Source organism: Mustela erminea, chromosome 12, assembly GCF_009829155.1.
Source record: "Mustela erminea isolate mMusErm1 chromosome 12, mMusErm1.Pri, whole genome shotgun sequence".
In the NCBI taxonomy this organism is placed as follows: domain Eukaryota; kingdom Metazoa; phylum Chordata; class Mammalia; order Carnivora; family Mustelidae; genus Mustela; species Mustela erminea.
In genome coordinates, this window is record NC_045625.1 from 89,267,808 (window position 1) to 89,287,271 (window position 19,464).

Sequence of the window (19,464 nt, forward strand, 5' to 3'; positions counted from 1 at the left end):
ATCAAGAGACTGCCACTCCATCCCTGAAACGAAGAACCATGTGTGCACAAACCCAGAGCATGCTGTGAGGCAGAGAAGGCCTCAGCATCTGTGCTTGGGAGTCGAACACCCCAAATGACAGGACTGGGCCAGAGCCACGATGCCCCCCACACAAGTGGCAGCCAAGGGCTGGATGGCACCTGCCCTGCCCGGCCCACTGACAGCATCCCCTCCTCAAGGGTCCTGGTGGGGCAGCATGGGCCAGCAGGGGAGGAAGAGTCCTTTTAGCTGCTGAATTAGAAAAATGAGTCTCTTTCAAAAGAGGTTTCAAGCTGAACACGGGTTCCAGCAGCTGCTACACCAAGCCAGATGGGAACCATGAGAGGAAGGGGCCCTGCAGACCACAAGGCCAAGAGGAGACTGTGGGTAGAGGGAGGTGTCCTGGGACGAGGCCAGGGCAGTGAGACCCTGGCCTCAGACAGCGACCTGAGGTCTGGGCAGTCCCTTGGGCCTGACTGAGGCTGTCAGACGAATGCTGCCGGAGTGTCCCCAGGACGCCCTGTCCCCTCAGCCAGAATCTGCCCCTAAGCTCACAGCAGGACAAGCTCAGCGTTCCTCATAGGCATTCCTACAGGTGAACATGGCTACGCATCCCTGAGTTCACAGACCAAGAGTCTGGACAGCAAAGGACCCCACATTATCCAAATCTCGGCTTCCTGAGAGAGGACAGTGTGAAGGCGATGTGCTCTCGCTGCCACACCGCTGGGGCTCGGGACACCTGAGGGCCATTGCCAGAGACAACCCACACCTCCCCTCCTGCCCGAACCTCCGGAAACGGGCCCCAGGCTGTGTCCCACTTCCTACCACCAGCAGTCACAGATAGGCTGGTTTTGTTGTTTTAGGCACTGGAGTTACGATGCATTGCTGGCCCCACAGTCACCTGGAGCCGAGGGTCCGAGCAGCCACAGAGAACAAGTCTTGTGCTTTTGTATTATTCTTTATTTATTGGTCCTACCAACGTGACCCTTACCAGGCCCACTGTTCCTATGTGCACTGGCTTTGCAGACACTCGTGCCGTTCACCCGCGTCCCGAGTTGAGAGCGACTGCTCCGTCCTAGTCCTTTTCCAGGCTCTGCCTTATTTCCTCAGAATCTGAAGGCATTTTTTGTTTGTTTGTTAGGGTCTGTGTAAAGGTTCCTTGGCAGGAAAACATGCATATGATCTTAAAATAAAGACAACATTTCTGACACTAAGGTAATGCACAGAAAAAAAATACAGTACTCAGACATCATTGCAAATAAATACCCCATACAGATGAAGTCATCGTAAATGTAACATTGTTTCTTATGAACCAACACTGTAATAGAAGGTAAAAATAGGGGTCCCTATAACTAGGAATAAGAAATGCTTATTCCAGGAAACAGAATTCTTTTATTCTTGCTACTTAAATATTATTATAATTTGTCCTTTATTTTGGAGAAGGGAAGACACCTTCTTCCTCTGTGAGTACCAATTTCACCGTAAGCGCAGCCTCACTCAGCAAACCCGACAGGACACAGCCCTGGGTTGCTGAGGAGCTATACCGAGTTCTGTTTCCTGAAATGAACAGTGATTAGTTACACCAAGCCAGAGAACATAGAACGTCTCTTCCTCACAGCTGCGGAGAGTACTACGGCTAGCCCTCGCCCCAGCGCACGGGGCCGACGGCGCCGGCGCCCCTGCCTCCTGCTCTTCGCAAACGTGGCATGCTGTTGGCACCGCCTGCTTAGCTTGTCCCCCAGGTCCATTTGGTTCCCAAAGCACACTCAATGCGTGTGTGTTCACGTTCCTTCTCTCAGCCCCTGAATTTGCAAGGATCTGCACGGTGAAGAATCACTGACTAACAGAATTTCGCACAATTGCTGTTTTCTTTCCCTCGATGAAGATGCCCAGGCTCAGGCACGAAGGTGTGCGCCCGTTCACACCTCTTGGTCCACCCTGGCCTGCAACACTCCCAACTAGCTCTTTGCTATCCATGTCAGAGCCGAAACTACGCTGGGACACCTCCCTTTACTGATGAAGGCACTACTGGCAATGATTACTAACAAAAAGGTGTTGAAATAGAACACCCTAAAAATCGACGACTGTAGGATTTTCTAAGTGTACCACAATTTGGCACAACAACCAGAGTAACAAAACAATTCCAATTTGGAATTTCACTGGAACAGTTGTATAAAATTCTGTTAATCAGTCATGCTTCACAATGTCCCAAAACCCAGAAGATTCTGGAATTTGTAGGTAATACTACTCACTCAATAATTTATCTTTTTGTTTTCAAGTGCCTATTACTGTTTAACCAGAGCAAAGGTCAAGTTTTCTTCTTGTTACATTGAACTATTCCTAAGAATAATAATAATACAATATGAAAAACCCCAGAATTGGAATACCCTGGATTTCTTAATGAACATGGCATTTAAAATCTGTAATTTCAAACATGAACCATAATGCCGTGTTAACATAAAAGGCTGCTGAACCACAGCGCGGACACGTATCGCTGAGCTCCTTGCCGGGTCGAGGCCTCCATCTAAACAGTCTACAGCTACATGCTAGGAAAACACATCCATGCCACGTGCTGATGTCAGATCAACACGGCGGGAGCTAAGACGGAGCACTACAGGACCACGAGACAGACCACGGCATCTGAGACCGTCTCTATGGGAGGGATTAAGGAAGCAAATATAATATCAAAATATCAAAAGTGCACAGGTTGATCGGATAAAAAAAGGGAGTCTGTAGCAGGGAGCCCCGGTGTTGAGTGTTTCTAGCGGGTTTCTAAGCAAGCCTGGTGGCCGCTGTCCGAGCGGGTTCTTCAGCGCTGCACAGAGGCCTTCCAGGCAGCAGCTGGCGGCATTCTCAACATTAAAGCTTTTTTCTCTCTGCCATTAAACACTCAGGGAATGCTAACTTGGAAAGAACTGCAGTGGCATATCCAAACACGTTTCTAAGTGGACTTTTAGGCTGCCCTTCCTTCCTCGGCGTGGGCCCGCGGGAGGGGGAGGGGCTGCAGTGTGACAGGGCCGCGGCCGAGTCCTCCCGGCAGCTACTCTACAGCTGGAAACGGGAGAAAACAAGACAGCGTTAGAACCAGCACCGCTCAGATGACCGCCGCCCGGGCTGGGGCAGGACGTGGTGCGTTAGTCGGCGGCAGAGAAGACCTGCGTGTGTTAGGAGGCGCCGCCAGCCCCACTGCCTCAGGGAGCGCCTGCAAGCAGGAGAGCAGCGGCGGGCAGCGGCGGGCGGGCCGGCGGGCGGCCAGGGCCCTGGGAGACCTGCCTGCAGAGGGAGCAGCCCGGCCCCTCTTCGGCTGGGAGAGGGATCCGAGACCCAACAGCTCATCAGCAAAGCAGCCTGGTACTCGGGACTGGCACGGCCGGGCCCGCCATACCCCTACTCTGGTTGTCTGCCAAGCCCACCGCGGTCTGTGCAGTGCCTGGAGTCTGCTGGGGACCGAGACACGCCTGGGAAAGGAGGCGAGAGCTGTATCGGGGCAACACAAACCCCCCTGGGCATGGAGAGATCAGGCAAGGAGCCCTTCAGGGAAAGACAGAAGCCTCGGGTCCTGCAGCCCCCAGGGAAACAGGAAGAGAAATACTGCAAAGGAACGTGGGACCTCAGGTGGCCGTGGACGCCAGCGCTGGGAACGGAGAGTCCTACAGCTGCCTATGCTGCCTGTCCCCACATCTGCAACTGCACTGATGAGGGGGACGCACCACCTGCGTGCGGAACAGGCCCCGGGCATGCGGGGCTCCTTCTCCACACTGGGCTGGGCTCTGGCTACAGAGTGGGAGTCCCTTGTCCCAGCCCATCCACTGGAGGTTTCTAGAGCCCTGCTCTGGGGGTGTGTGATGATGAGCAGAGGCTGCAGAAACCTGCCACGAAGGCTGGCACACCCTAAGTACAAAACGATGGGCTTCCTGTGAGAACAGGGTTTGGCCAGGCACTTACAAAGTTTTTCTCAAGGAAAAACCCCAGGCCTTGGGCCTACCAATATGTCACCTCACAGGCCACCAGACGGGTGTGCAGATCTCAGAAGAGAGGCTGAGCTCTGGACCTCGCGAGCATGAGCTGTGCCCTGTGCGTGCCACGTGCCCAGACCGGAGGACGTAGGAGTCGGGGCTACTGTTTCTCTGGGCTTGGGGAGGGAACTGTGTCCTGAATGTGCTGTGCAGTGAGATGCCGCATAAACCACGAAGGAATTCTGTGAACTGTGCCAAGCTTGGCGCGGCCCCTGACGCTGCGCCTGGCACCGGGCCGGACCCGCTAACGCCGCTGCATTAGACACGTGCGGAGAACATGCAAGTTTCAATTCGGGTTCTGCTCCCCCTCCCCACCCCTGGCAGGGGCCAACGGCACACAGACCCTGGGAAGCCACATGTGTGCTAGGACACATCACTCGGACCCCCCCGCACCCCCTCCCCCACCAGGAGAGCAGCTGCTGTGAAGGGTGAGAACAGACACAAAGCTCACAGGGTCCAGGTGGAACAGCACGCCGCCTCGGCCACATCCTTCCCTCTGTGCATTAGTCACGGTTAAGACCAGCCTAGCACCGCGGTCCCACTGCTGCTGGGTTAGTGGAGGTGAAGCGGACAGGTGACGTGCGGCAGGGTAGCTGCAGCGGCGGCCCCGTGGCCCTAATCGCAGTAAATGTTATACTTCTCGCCACAGACCACCTGGGTGGTGAGCCCGGTGCCCTCGGCCCTGTCGCTGGCACAGGCACAGGTGTGACTTACGCTCGGGGTGCCCGGCTTGGCCTTGGAGGCGGCCTTGGCGCGGCCCCGCCGGGTCTGCTCGTGGTCCAGCTCGAGCAGCTCCAGCCGCTGGGTGAGCGCCAGCTTCTGCTGGATGGCCATGCGCAGCAGGGAGTTGAGAGTCTTCTTCTCGTCCTCCGCGGCCGCCAGCTGCCGCTGCATCTCGTCCAGCTGTGTGATGTACTCGTCACACCTGTGGGGGCGCCAGAGGAGAGGGCGTGGCTGCAGCGGCTGGCAGAGCACCCCGCACGGCACACGCAGTGGAGGACCCACCCAGAGCGCACAGAGGGCAAGGGGACTCAGCGGCGGGCTGCAAGGACGCGCCTGCCTCTCAGAGGTTCGGCTTCCTCTAGGAAGGGCTCCCCAGCTGGTTTTCAGTAACGGGAGATGGCAGCTGCTCTGTGAACTTCCAGAAGGCTAAGGGGCACCCAGCCTCATAGGTAAACCCAGAGGCAGGACCTGCCTTGTTTCCGATTACTGTGCACAGTAGGTGCTGAGTTAAGTCACCAGATGACCCACCAGAGTCTGGGAAACGCACATATAAATGTGACCCTTCTTGCCATCTCCTTACCTGGGACCTATGTCCCCTCTCTCCGTGGAGCTGGGAGAGAAACACCCACTCCAGGTCTGTCCCTGAGGGAGGCAGTGGTGGGCAGGCCCATCCCTCACGCCCCCTGCCATGGCCCTCCCTCTTGAAATTCTGTGATCTCAGCTGCATTTGAGATGCCAAGTTGTTAAATGAAACTGATTACAAAACCGAGAGTCACCATGTCACCCACACGGTGAGAGACTGACTGTGGGGTCCTTTCCAAGGTCTTTGACCAGGAGGACAGGGAGCCTTCAGGGAAGCCTGGAACTTTCTTTCCTCATCTCTGCACCCTCCTATAGCACGAAGGGCACCAGGCCTTGATTTGGGTTCCAACCCCCTCTAACCATAGCTTAGCCTCCCCAGCTTAAGGAGGACCTGCCTGGACCATCATGGGCCCGTCCCATCCCCAGTGCCTGCCTAAGACCAGCCCCTGTGGGTGGTGCAAACACCCAAAAGCAGGGCCCTGAGCAGCCTCCTGCTCTGACTTCCGGGGGAGGTGGATGGGTGCCTATGTCCACAGCTGGCTGCCCTCCCCAGCTTAATCCCTGGCCAGCAGGTCAGATGGGGCACCCCAGGACGTCACTGCCAGGCAGGGACACTTCCTTGTGAATCTACAAACTTCCTGCGGAGTTCTGGGGAGCTAACTATACTCGGTATCAGCCTCAGCCCGCACCCCCTTTTGACCTTGTGCCTCCAGCCCGGCCTCTGGGCCCTGGTCTCTCAGCCTCTGCCGCCAGCCCCGTCCTCTTGCGAGGGGAGTGCAGACGGCACTGCAGGTGACAGCCCTGTGGGCCTTCAGGAGCTGCAGGGGTGGAGCCCCCCGCAGGCCTGACCCCGGGCCCCCAGGCAGGAGCCGTGGGAAGTACCTGGTGGCGAACATGGCGCGCAAGGAGGAGAAGGTGGCCGCATCCTCCTTGAGGGCCTTCAGCTCGTTGCGCAGCTTCATCATGGTCTCGGTCACCATGGCCTTCTCGTTCTCATACTTGCTCTTCAGATTGGCCAGGGCCACCTCAGCCGTCTGGGGGTCAGAAACACGAAGGGTAGGGCCTTGAGAAACACGGGTCCCTGCCGGAGGCCCAGGGAGGGAGGAGCCCCGCCCGCCCAGCCGCACACCTGCTTGTTGGCCTTGAGCACGGTGCGCAGCGTGGTGATCTGCTCCCGCTTGGTGCTCAGCAGGGACTTCAACTTGAGAATCTCCTCCATGAGCGCCTCCCGGTCCTTATCTGCAGCGGGGCCCAGCTCCTGGGAGGCCAGGCGCTGCCGCGACAGCTCTGTGGTGCGGTCCACGGCCGCTTGCAGGTGCCTGATCTGGTCGCGGATGATGGCGATCAGGTTGTAGATGTTCATGGGCTCCCGTCGCGGGTCACTCAGGGGCGAGGGCAGAGAGGGGCTGGGCGAGGGGCTGCTGTCCCCCGCGCCACCCTCTGTGGCAGGAGGCCCTTTGGGCAGGACGGGTGAGCGGCGCCCGCGGGCCTCGGGGCTGCAGCGGCCGGCGCCGGCCGGGCCCTCTCGGTAGTAGTCCAGCACGACGCGGGTGGGCGTCTCGTTGTTACACATGCACACGTGGTGGTAGAGGTTGGCCAGCTCCTCACTGAAGGTCACCAGCTCGTCCTGGGCCACGCTCAGGCTGCCCTGCGTCTCACCCGCAACATCACTCACCTTCTTCAGCTCCGCCTGCAGCCGGGCCAGCAGCTCGCGGTCCTGGCGGCTGGCCTTCTCCAGCAGGGAGACCTTCTCTGTGAGCGCCTGGCTCTCGGCCTCGTGCTGGCCCTTCTCCTCTGCGTGCCGGGCCTCACCGGCCTCATGCTCACTGCGCAGGGCTTTCAGCTGCTCGCGGAGCTCACCTGCCTCCGCCAGGGCCACACGGTACTTGCAAGCCAGGATCTCAGGCCCGTTGATGTCCACCTCGTAGTAGTCACCGTCCTCGTGGCTGTCACGCTCCTTCTCGCTGTCCAGGGCCGTCCGCCGCTCCTTGCCGGCCTGCAGGCGCCGCAGGGCGGTGAGGTTCTCTGTGAGGCGGCTCACCTCCTCATGCCGCTCTGACAGGGCTCCCCGCGCCTGCTCCAGCTGCTTCTGCGTGTCCTGCAGTGCGGTCAGCAGGCCCACCTTCTCCCGCTCCATCTGCAAGAGCACAGGAGGCCCGTCAGCAGCCCGCAGGACCCCCAGGACAGACCCAGTGATGACCCCGCCTGTACCACAGCAATCACCCTGCAGGTCTCTGTGACGTGGGCAATGCGGCTGCCATGTGTGGAGCCCTGAGGGGCCCTCCCAGCCTGGAAGCATGCGGAGCTGTGACGGCCCTCCTTGGAGATGTGTGCCAGCCAGGGGCGGGCCATGGTGCAGACGCCAGGAGACCTGACATGATGCAGCGTGGGAGGCTGCACGTGGGCCAGTGAAAGGGCATGAGGAAACCCAGGGAACCCTGGACCGGGCCCAAACTGCCACCTCATCGCCAGGACCCTCCTCCTCAGGGCACCTCTCCTGCAACTCTGCACTGTCACTACAGCAATGATGGGGCCTTTATAGTAAACACCAGTAAGAGGGGACGCGCGCACCCCCAAGGCCCCGGCGCTGTGATGACCCCGGCCGCCCGCACCTGCATCAGCTGCTGCTTCAGCTTCTGGATCTCGGAGATGTTGAGCTCGCTGAGGAGGTCGGACACCAGGCTGGGGGAGGGTGGGGCGAGCCCGTCCTTGGAGGGCGTGGAGGTCCTGTTGTCTGGGGGCAGCTTGGCCAGGCCGCCATGCTCGAAGCCGTTGGCCAGGGCCTCGGTGTCGTCGCTGAGCTTGAGGCCGTCCAGGGAGACGTGCAGGTGGCTGGTGTAGAGGGAGTCGTTGATGCTCATGTAGTGGGACAGCTCCTTGCGCAGGCTGAGCTTCTGCTCTCGCTCTGTCTTCAGGGTCTCCAGCGCCTCCTCCAGCTGCCGCTCCGAGATCTCCTTGAGCCTGATGGCATCCTCCAGCTGGCTGTTGAGGTACTCGGTCTCCTCCTCCAGACGCTTGATCTCATGCTTGAGGCCTTCAAACTCCACCTGGAAAGACAGGGACGCTGTCCTGTGCCCACGAGGGGGACGTACCGGCGTGTGGCCACCGCAGCAAGGGCTGCTGGACGCTCGGGGGCTCTGGGTCCCATGCACCTGCTGCTGGCAGAGCCGGAGACACGACCGGACCCGGAACACATGCATCCCTGCTGCACGCGGGTTGGGTCACTTGAAACAGCAGCACACACACACTGGCTGGAAATTCCAGAGCTACTTCACGAACACGAATAGTTGGTTAAATATTCTAAGAAACCTAAAACACACTATCAACGCCCATGCAAGGACCATCACTTCTAATCCTCTCTGCAAGCAAAAGCACGAGTACTGCCACAGAGGAGGGACATGCCGCAGCACGCCTGGCACCCAGACCTGGAGGCACCCCAGTGGGAGCAGCAGACAATCCGGAGTCACACGGACTGAAGCCGTGTCTGCGGGCGGACAAGGGAGGTTCCTGCAGAGGAGGCTACAGGGAATTTTTTTTTTTAAGGTTTTATTTATTCATTAGACAGATAGAGATCACAAGTAGGCAGAGAGGCAGGCAGAGAAAGAGGAGGAAGCAGGCTCCCTGCCGAGCAGAGAGGCGATGTGGGGCTCGATCCCAGGACCCTGGGATCGTGACCTGAGCCCAAGGCAGAGGCTTTAACCCACTGAGCCACCCAGGCGCCCCAGAGGCTACAGGGAATTTCTGCAAGTATTTACCATTCTGTTATATTGGTGCAAGAAATGAAGAACACAACCCAGGGGCAGGGAGGCTGGGGAGGGAACTGGACTCCACCATCTGCCTCAGTTTCCTTGTCTCAGGACACTTGTGCATGACCACTGATGTGCAGTGTCACAGCAGGCCTGCTGTTGACATACACACGTGAACCCAGGCCTTCCCACGCAAGATTCAAACATCCAGGGCGCTGAGCTTTGGGGTTGCTGAGAAAAGGTCCCCCAGCCCCACCCTGCAGAGCTGTAGTGCCTGGAGAGGTTGGCGGCAGGTGTAGGCCTTCAGGGATCTCACGTGGGTGTTCTGTTACCAGTGGAGGTGACCCTCCTGACCCCATCACAGCCTGAGGTGACCCTACCTGTTGTTGGGGTTATCTGAGTGCAGAGATAAGAGTTCGGACCTCTCCCTACTGCTCCTCAGTGCCCATCATTCTACCCAGGGGGCTACAAGGGCCCGGGACCACACACAGACAGAGGAGCAGGAAACTGCTGTGGGAGAGAGGGGCCTGGACACCCCGCCTCCTGGGGTTCGGGTGTCTGCTCTCCATCACCTTCTGTATTTTTTTCCCACTTTTGCTGACTGGGACGCCTTGGCCAGGCCAGCAGTCAGCCAATACTACAGGCAGAGACCTCATTCTCATGGTCCAGGAGAAGCCAGGTCCTGACCCCACACCCCTTAGTCCACAGCAATGTGCTGTGTGGCCCTGGGCTTGGCGATGGGCAAGAAGGCAGGGCACCGCCTGCAGACCAGAGCCGCGAAGCGAGGGGCCGAGGCTGCAACCCGACACTTGCCTGGTTCTGCCTGAGCACAGACACCTGCTTCTGCAGGCTGATGTTCTCCTCCTCCAGCTCCGAGTAGTCCTGCAGCAGGCGGGCCTCTCGGAACTTATACTCCTTGATGTCATCGCGCAGGCGGCCACGCTGCGTCTCCACGTTCTGGTTGATCTGCCAAGAGGAAGCTGAGTGTGGGCAGCTGGCCACGGCTGGTCCCGCTGGCGCTGGCAGCCACGAAGCTGTGCCAGGACCTGGCTGGGTCCCTTGACCTCCGTCCCTGTGACATTCTGGGCTGTCCTGTATGTGACAGGACATTTCGTAGTTCCCTCCCACACTGTGACAAACAGAATGGTCTCCAGACGTCGCTGACATCCCTGGGGGCGGAAATGATCCCTAGACAAACTATCTCCCACCTGTCCCGTGTCCACACCCCAGGTGGCATCTTGTTCCTCAGGCCGGCGCCACCCCCGGGCCTCCCCTTTGCCTTTGCTCCTCGCGAACCGGCCTCTCCACTGTGCTGGGCTCTGTAGACAAGACCCCAAGACTCCACGCAGGCACACGCGTGCCAGCAACGCTGGATGGGTTAGATGAAACAGGACCAGAGGGCAAGAAGGAAAGCAACAGACGGGGGGTAATCCAGTGTCAAGCACCTGACAACTCACTACAGGAGTCTCTGGCAAAGTGACCCGAGGCGGTGGCCAAGAGCGACACCAGAACGAACACACAGCACGGGACAGGCTGAAGAAAAGCAAGACTCACCCAGAAAGCAAAACTCCTGTTGAACAGGCAAAAATATGCAAAATGATACGGTCCAAGTGGCAACGTGAGAAAACACTGTCACTCACTGGAGAGGCAGCTGGAAATCCCTGACAAAGCCCCACACAAGCTCAGCGCTCGCACAGCCCTTGGTTGCTGCCCTTGTTAACTGTCAGGGTTAACGTCTGTGGCAACATGGCGAGGCCCCCACATCCACGCACTTGGGCAAACGCGACGCCACCACGCTAGATACAGGTCAGAGCGACGTCTGATCAGCACACTCTGAGAGAAGCAGAGCACCCTCCACGACGGGCCTCCTCCCATCGGTTCCAAGCCCCAAAGAAAAGATTAGAATGCTCTGGAAAGAGGAATTTTGCCTCCAGACCCCTCAGACTCCAGTTGTAATCTCAGCCCTTCCCTGGGTGTCCCGCCACTGGCCCACCACCCTCACTCACCTGAGCTAAATCCTTACACGAAGCCAACCCTCTCCCCTGCTGTGCGGCGCTGGAGCGCCTCCCTACCGCCACAATCACGGACTCGTAAGAACCGTGACCGTGGGCCTGCCACGTCCACATGGCTACAGCATGCCGGGTGCTCCCCACTAGTGGCTCAGCCCACCCCGGCCTGCCGCACCTGCTCAGACCACCTGTCTGCTCCGTGGGGGAGGACACAGGAGGTGGCACGGGGAGCACAGTCCCGAGCAAGATCCGCTCCTCTTCTTCCACACAGGCTTTACGTAAAGCTCAATAACCACCTTCAAAACCCAAGGGCCCTGAGGTGGACAGAAACAGTAGATGGTGGCAGGGAGGAGGGGGTGCACAGGCCAGCCTGGGCTCCCAGACCCTCCGAGCCCCAAAACCTGAACTCCAGACTGCACGTGGGGGCCCTGGTGCACTAAAGGCACACACAGCCCGTGTCCTTGACTGACACAGAACTCCGTGGAACGTGCACGCACCGCTGGTTCCGTCTGCTCCAGGCAGCACGGTCACCCCTGCCCAGAATTCCTCACTTCCCATGAACACCAGGCACATGCCTGCTCTGCGTCTCCAGAAATGCCCTGCCTACCCCGCCCTCTCTCACCTGGGGTGCAAGAGGTGCCCAAACACACGTGATACGACCTGACACCGCCACCACTCGGGATGGAAGCCAGAGCCGGAACCCCGCAGCTGCCTACCCTCTAGACTGCAGAAAGAGACACGAGGGGTAGCTCCCCCCACGGCCGGGACAACCTTCCCAACTCAGGGTGATGGGCCCACAGGGAGCCGCATCCCATCTTGCTCTGTTGCTAAAAATGACAACACAGCCTCCCATCACAAGCACCTGGGCTGACAAAGGGCAGGGGGCCCCATGGGCGGAGAGGTCAGGGGCGCCAAGCTCAACAGATTGGCCCAGGACGCATGCGGCAGGTGAGGGCGCCGTCTGGGAACGCTACAGGATCCAGATGCCTGCAGCAGACACAGCACCTCTGCCCAGCACACACCCAACTCTGAGGGCTCCGACAAGCTCCAACTGGCCACCACGTGCTTTGGTTTTCCCCAAAGTAAGCATCTTTTCCCAGACAGCCTGTCGATGGCGGCCTTATGATGGGCACAGGCAGTAAACACGTGACCCTCTGCCCCGACGATGCAGGCCGGCTGGAGAAGGTGGACGCGTGGGTTCCTCAGGTTCCTCATCAGCAAACCCTCTCCATGCCCCTCAGTGCCCCCAGCCCGTCAGCATGCTCCCACCTCAGCCCCCAGGGACTCTGAGGAGAACTTGGGAGCAGATACTCCCCTCCATTGAGGAAACCCTGAGGAGGCCCATGGGGAATGGCAGGCGGAACTTGCCCTGGACCAAACGGCTGTCCTCACACAGCCAGAGCAGCACCTTCAGGGCAGGAGGCACTGGTAGGTCAGGCCTTTGTCCTTCCAGCCAGGGCTGTGCCCACCCTCCCTGTCTACCCCAAGAAGGGAGGCACCCCAGGTGTGTGTGTGCATGCTGGGGGAGCGAAGGCTGGAGGGAGAGGAGGGGAGTCATGGCTGGGAGATGCCCTGCCTGGAAGGTTCCAGAGCAGTGGTAACGCCCTAGGTCCTGGGTCCTGCAGCCTGGGCCACAGCCGCAGGAGCTCCGGGTGGTGGGAGGAGGAGCCAGGAGCGAGAGGCAGGAAGGAGCATCAGGAGAGGGAACCGAGGAAGAAGCCTCACTTGGCCTGTGACAACCACACAAGCCGATCAGACGGACACAAAGGGGTCTCACAGGTGGTGACTCTCTCCTGCAGGCGCTCAGCTGTACTTCCCTCTCCCTTTCTCCCAGTGGGTTCTAGGAAGGTGGTAAGCGATGACCCAGGCTGGACCTGCTGTCTCCGGGCAAACAGAGTCCTGTGATGGGCCCAGCCCTGCGGCTGCTGCTGCGACAGCAAGTGTCCACAGCTGTGTCATACGCACAGCAGCCGAGGCGCCTGTGAGACTGACACCTTACTGGAGTTCCTAGGAAGCCCCATGCCAACAGCCGCCGTCACCAGAAGGGCCAGCTCTAAAAGGGGGTAGGCTGGGGTGGCAGGTGGGCCTGCCTGCGACCAGGAGCCACCTTCTCCCGGCTGCGCAGGGCCTCCTGAAGTGCCTGGGCAGGTTAAGTGTTCTCCGCGTGTAACGGCAGAGGCCAAGGCTCGGGTGAGCTTGCCCTGTGCAGGCTGTCAGGAGACACCTGCCTCTCCACAGACAAGCCTTGCCCAACTGACCTCATCTCCTGGTGGGCTGCTGCACATCGTACCCTGCTCCCCAGGAGGACGAGCACTTCCTCATGGGACCCATTCCCTCCAGACCCACACAGGCCTCCCGGTCCTCCTCCTGTGTGGGGCTCCACCCCTGTGGCCTCTTCAACATACCCACGTCCCCTCCTCTTGCTTCTAGGCTATCTGCCCATGTGACAGTCCCCCCATCTCCCAGACCCTGGGCTGGGGGCCACCCCACGCTGAAGACCCACCTGGCGCCTGACAAGGCTGCTCCTGCCCCTAGCACCCGTCTGTGCTGGACGCCTCACCTTGTGACCAGACGCCTCGCTTCCTTCCAGCGGGCTCTGGGTGGCCCAACACCACCACAGCGGCAATCAAGCCTTTCCTGGCTTCTGCCCTGGGTGACAGGGAGCACAGATGTCTGCTGCGACAACTCTGTCCTTTATTCTGGGGCCCTAGACACAGGGGGTCCACCAGGGCAGCAAGGACAGGGCCTGCCACGACAAAGAGATGACCTGGCAGGGCGCCACAGCGCAGATGAGGCTGACCCCTCACCAACCCAGTCCCACCTCTCAAGAGTAGCCCCCACCTCTCTGGAAGGCCTCGGTGTGTGCCTGAGACTGGACTCTGCCTCTAGCCAGCTGTGGCCATGCCCAACTCCCGGGGACTCTGCTTCTTCATATGCAAAAATGAGGCTCAAGGCCACGTCCCAGGACAGATGCTAGCTGGGCCCACCCACACAACAGCACAGAAGTCAGAGGTCAGGACCCCAGAGCTGCTCCTTGGTTTCGCCATCCATGAGATGAGCGAAGTACGTGGATGCCCACGGGCTCGCCAAAAGGAGTTGTTCTGGGGCAGCTGAGGCTGTCCCATGAGCTAAGCACATCTGTTATACGAGTCACATGACAGAGGCCACTGGATGCCCCTGGAAAGTTAACATTGGGGGCTAGACACAAGCTGACTGTCACGGGTGGTCTGGTCAGAGGCCACACGGATGGCAGCAAGCCCAGGCACCAGGAGGGACAGCTATCGTCACGGAAGGGGTGTCCCCTGGGGTGACCCCGCACGACCTGCAGTGCATATCCCACAAAAGCAGGTACGGGGCCGCACTTCTTGGGGACAGCGCTTGGTGTTGTGTTCCTGCGGTTCAGGCTTCTGAAGTGGGCCTGAGCCTCCCGGGCCAGCCTCCGGGAAGGGAGGAGACGCCACATGCCCCCAGGATCAGCAGAAGAGTTCAGAACAGGAAACAGACAGGGCTGGCGAGGGAGCGGATCCTGGTCTGAGCAGGGAGTAGTGGGGCTGACGGGGCAAGAAGCAGGGCCTTGAGAGGAAGAGGCGGCTGAGGGTGCATGGGGTGGGGTGGGCAGGCCTCCTCCTGAAGCACCAACAGGAAGAGCAGGAATCCCAGCCCCACCAAACCTGGTCTCACGAGGGACCAGCTGAGCTAATTTCCTGACGCACACAGCCAGGAGTCAGCAGGTCCCCAGGGTGTTCCAGACAGCCAGACAAGCCCTTCTGGAAGAGGAGGAGAGTGGAATGAGCCTGGCCAGTGGAGGGGCTGAGACCGCCTCAGTAAGGTCAAACCCTCCTCCCATCCCAAGGCGGGTGATCCCGTGGGAGGAAGTGAGATCATGCACTCTGGCTCCACAACAGGATCCAAGCCAAGCTCCTCCCAGGCCCACAAGCCTTGGTGACCTCTGACCCCAACCAGGGGCAGTGACTGCTCCCCCTGCTGCCAGATCCTGGGCTCTGTCCCAGAGCTCGCTGGAGTCCCCTCCTGGATCCGTGGGACCCTGACTGCTCCATACCCTCCCGTCCGAAGCGTGAAACGGACAACCATCCCTCCCTCTGGTCACCTGTGTCACCCCTGAAGGAAACAGAGGGCAGACAGTGGGTCTCCCTGCGGCCCAGAACAAGGCCCCCTGCCCTTCTGGATGAGAACCCGGGGGTCCCGAGGCCATGGCCAGGACTCGCTCACACGGGCTCGTGGCCACATGTGCCGGCCCTGTCGCTCGCCCACCCCATCTTGAGGGCGGTGGCACCACTCGCCCCCACCCCACCAGGCGCGCCCGTCACCTCCTTCAGCTCCTGTGCCACGGACGCCAGGCGCTCGTTCTCCGACTGCGTGTTGGTGAGCACGTTCCGCAGCTGCTTCAGCTCGGTCTGCAGCTCCAGCACCTTGCGCACGTAGTACTGCTCCTTGGAGGCCGACTCCTGGATCAGACTCTCCTCCCGGCTCTCGCCGTCCGCCGCCACCTTCTTGTGGTTCGTGTGCGCCTGTCCAAACGCCTGTGCAGAGACCACACGCTCGTAAGAGAGAGGCCGACGCTGGCCGGCCCTGTGGCAGGACACTCTGCTCACTCAAGTGCACACAAGCTGGACATCGGGGGAGGACGTGATGGGACATGGGGGGAGCTAGATGGGGGCCACTGGCCACTGGGGGGGTACTGGACACCTAAGGGCCACACAGGCTGCAGGTGGGGGTGACGGCGAAGAGGAGCTGGGAGGGGCTGATGGCCGAGGTGGGCCAGGCAGGGCAGGACCCGGACCCAGCACAGGGAGTGGCTGGGGGCCGAGAGAGACGAGGTGGAAATGGGGTGCGCAGCAGAACAGCCCCCTTTGGGAGTCAGGCTGCTGACCCAGGGCCCAGGCAGGGGACTCCTACCCTAGAACCAGGGCAGGTCTGAGACGCCAAAAGCACCTCCTGCCCCACTCCAGATGGAGAAACTGAGGCTCAGGGAGGCACCCTTCCACTGCCTGATCTTGAGCACTCTATTCACCCATCCTGAGAGGACACGGAGACCAGGGAGGCTTGGGAGGGTATGAGACCAGGCCAGGGCCTAGTGATGGCACAGGACCATGAACCGGGATACTCAGAACCAGTCAACAGACTAGGACCTGGGCAAAGAGCAGAAAGTACCAGACAGAGGGGAGAGGGCACTGCCACCCCAACTGTCAGATCCAGGGAGGGCTCTGGGCTGCAATAGGCAAGGGGGCCCTGCCCCCAGGCTCAGGGAGGAGCCCTCAAAGGGGAGCACAACCTGGCATGGTATAGCCAACCCAGTCCACAGCCTCGGTCCTGAGCTGGTTGTGGCCCCCACCCAGTGCCTCCGTCCAGCCACTCCGCACAGCCGCAGTCCCCAGGACACAACTCCCAGGGGCCTGTGTATGTCCCCCGCAGCGGCCCCCTTCCCAGTGGCCACGCTATGCAGATTCTCTATAGGGCTCCCGGCTCACAGAAGAAAAACAAAATCCAGGGAGAGCTACCAAAGAAGGAGTTGATGTGTTTATTTCTTGCAGAGAAACAAGGGCATTTTTACGTATTTGCTATTTGATAAGAAGTCCAGGAACTCTAAGAAAACAATTGGGAAAATATGCATAAAGATAAGGGTGTTACCGAGCAGGATCCTTTCTGATATAAAAAATCAAGGGACGCCTGGGCGGCTTAGTGAGCTGAGCGGCTGCCTTCCCGCTGGAGTTGTGATCCTGGGGCCCACAATTGAGCCCCACATGGGGAATCCTTGCTCAGCAGAGAGCCTGCTTCTCCTTCTCTCACTCCCCCTGCTTGTGCTCACTCTCTCTGATTTAAAAACAGATAAACAGGGGCGCCTGGGTGGCTCAGTGGATTAAGCCTCTGCCTTCGGCCTGGGTCATGATCTCAGGGTCCTGGGATAGAGCCCCGCATCGGGCTCTCTGCTCCGCAAGGGAGCCTGCTTCTCCCTCTCTCTCTGCCTGCCTCTCTGCCTGCTTGTGATCTCTGCCTGTCAAATAAATAAAAAAAAAATCTTAAAAAAATAAAAAATTAAAAAAAAAAAAAAACCAGATAAAAAAATATTGAAAAAAAAAAAATCAAAACGTAGAAAGCTGTGGTGGACTGGTAGATGACGTGGGGTCTTCCCCTTCCCAAGGACGGCTCCTGCTCTTCTGCCCCCAGCTGCCAGCATGGCCCACTCTGTGAAAACCCGTTTCCTTTCAAACCACGTCGGCTCAGCTCTGATTCCCGATGCTGTGTCCTCCTCCGTCCCCGGCCCAAATGAAAGACCAGAGCCCAGATTCATGCCCACACAGGGCCCGGCCCAACCGGTGGCGGTACGGACTGCCAGCTGCACACCAGCCTGGGCTGTGCCAGACCCCGCCAGGCTTCTGGAGGCACAGGAAGGACCCAACCCGTGAGGCAGGTGCCCTGAATGAGAGCTGTATCTCCAAGCCTCCAGGCCAGCCTGACTGGGCGACCAGAGTACAACACACTCCTGAACCCCAAGCTGGAGTGTAGACGTCTCACCAGGCAGTGGGTCAACCACCAGAGGCTGTCCTAAGGTGAGACAGCTAAATGTTGTGACGCACACAGGTGTGTGCACACTCACGTCCAGGCCTGCCAGGCTCAGCTCAAATCTGCACCTCCGCCCAGGCCCCAGCCCAGCCCTCAAGCACTGAGACAACAGAGCTGGAGATTTAAACATCCTGCTGAGCTAATAAAACAGTCACAGGCACTGATCTGGCTCCCGTGAGCAAAAGTTACCATTAACAGGGAACTTTCTGTGACTAAGCACAGAGAGTGAGGGGCAGGGTTCAGGTGAGCTCCGTGACAGCCCTCGTCCCCCCACAAAAGGACCTCTGGGTGAGGCACCAACAGACAGACAATGGTGGGCATGCCGCAGACCTTTGGGGAGGGGCGGTGCTGCAAGGTGGCGGACAAAGCAGCAGAAGTGGCAGATGGCAGGCAAAAGGCACAACTGGTGCAAACCCGTGAGAGAGCCACACTGGCAGCCAACAGGAGGAGGTGGGGGTTGGAGGCAAAGACACAGAGCCCGTTAAGTGCTCTCTGGTCCTGACCAACAAAGCTGATGGGCACAACCTGAAGGCATCAAAGTATGTCCCAGAACAAAGCCTGGGAACCCACACAGGAATTAACAGCACCAGTTCCCAATGCCGTAAAAGGGAAACCAGTCCACCACAATAGGGAGAGCTCACCGTCACTGGGAGAGGAGCTCACCATTGCCAAGATGAGAGCCAGGAGACTGATTTCCACGGGTTCAGGATACAGACCAGACCCCGATCACATCAACAGCGACCCAGAAGACTTGCAAGATGGAAGTACAGAAACTGACGTGAGTGGGGCAACAGGTGGGCTTAGCAGCCAGTTACACAATGTGGAAGACTAGTAAGCTTGAAGCAGCAACACCAAGACTACCCAAAATAAAACACACGGAAAAAAAGACTGAAAAACCAGAGAGCTCAGAGTGAGCTGTGGGTCAGAGAAACCAGAGTCCCAGGGAAGAGAAAGGGTGAGGATAAATAAGTCCTTGAAAAATCATAATGGCTCAAGAATTTCCAAATTTGATGGAAACTACAGACCTACAGACGGTAGCAGCTCATCCACCCCGGAGCACAAGATGAGAGAAACTACACCAAGGGTACCACAAAACTGCCTAAAACCAGCGAGGGAAAGGACACGCTAAATTCACCCAGAGAAAAGCAGCAAGTACAAGATGACAGCAGATTTCTCTGATGGGCCAGAAGACAGCGGAACCACCTGGAGAAACCACCTCAAGAAAGCAAAACAAAGCAAACCTATTAACGAGGGGGCTACACCCAGTGAAAACCCCAGAAAGGGAGTTCAGACAGATAAGAGCTGAAAGAATTTACCACCTGCACACCAGACATTAAATAAAATCGCTCAGGCAGAAGATAAACAGTACCAGACGGAAATCTAGATTTAGAAGGAGGAGCGAAAAGCACCAGAAATGATAATCACAGAATAAATATAAGACTTGCTTTATTGTTAAAGGCCCTTTAAGATAATGAATTAGAGACTCGATGCAATCCCTACCAAAATTCCAATGGTCTTTTTTGCAGAAATGGAAATTCATACAGGATTGCAAGGGGCCCAAAATAGCTAAAACAATATTAAAAACGGAACAGGAAGACTCAAATTCTCTATTTCAAAACTTAATGCTACAGTGACCATGACATTGTGATACTGGCATTAAGACAGTATAGCCCAATGGAACAGAAGAGTCCAGAAATAAACCCCTACATATGTGGTCAACTGATTTTTTTTTTCATTTATTTACTTGACAGAGAGAGAGAGAGATCACAAGTAGGCAGAGAGGCAGGC

The 19,464-nt window shown here is 58.4% G+C and overlaps 1 protein-coding gene across 2 annotated transcripts in view; it reads right to left on the reverse strand.

The window, feature by feature from the left end:
- Window positions 1–960: 960 nt before the first annotated feature.
- The window catches only part of BICD2 (BICD cargo adaptor 2), a 42,246-nt gene continuing 23,742 nt past the window's right edge, over window positions 961–19,464 (reverse strand). Inside the window, exons 2-8 of one of the 2 annotated variants that reach the window (XM_032306834.1) lie at window positions 15,423–15,635; window positions 9,899–10,051; window positions 7,952–8,386; window positions 6,469–7,476; window positions 6,222–6,373; window positions 4,749–4,959; window positions 961–3,069 (exon numbers count right to left, since the gene is read on the reverse strand). In XM_032306834.1, the coding sequence (XP_032162725.1) occupies window positions 3,064–3,069; window positions 4,749–4,959; window positions 6,222–6,373; window positions 6,469–7,476; window positions 7,952–8,386; window positions 9,899–10,051; window positions 15,423–15,635 (2,178 nt within the window). In that variant the 3' untranslated portion in view covers window positions 961–3,063. Of the gene's footprint in view, window positions 4,960–6,221; window positions 6,374–6,468; window positions 7,477–7,951; window positions 8,387–9,898; window positions 10,052–15,422; window positions 15,636–19,464 lie in introns of both variants that reach the window. The other variant, XM_032306833.1, reaches the window with a different exon arrangement.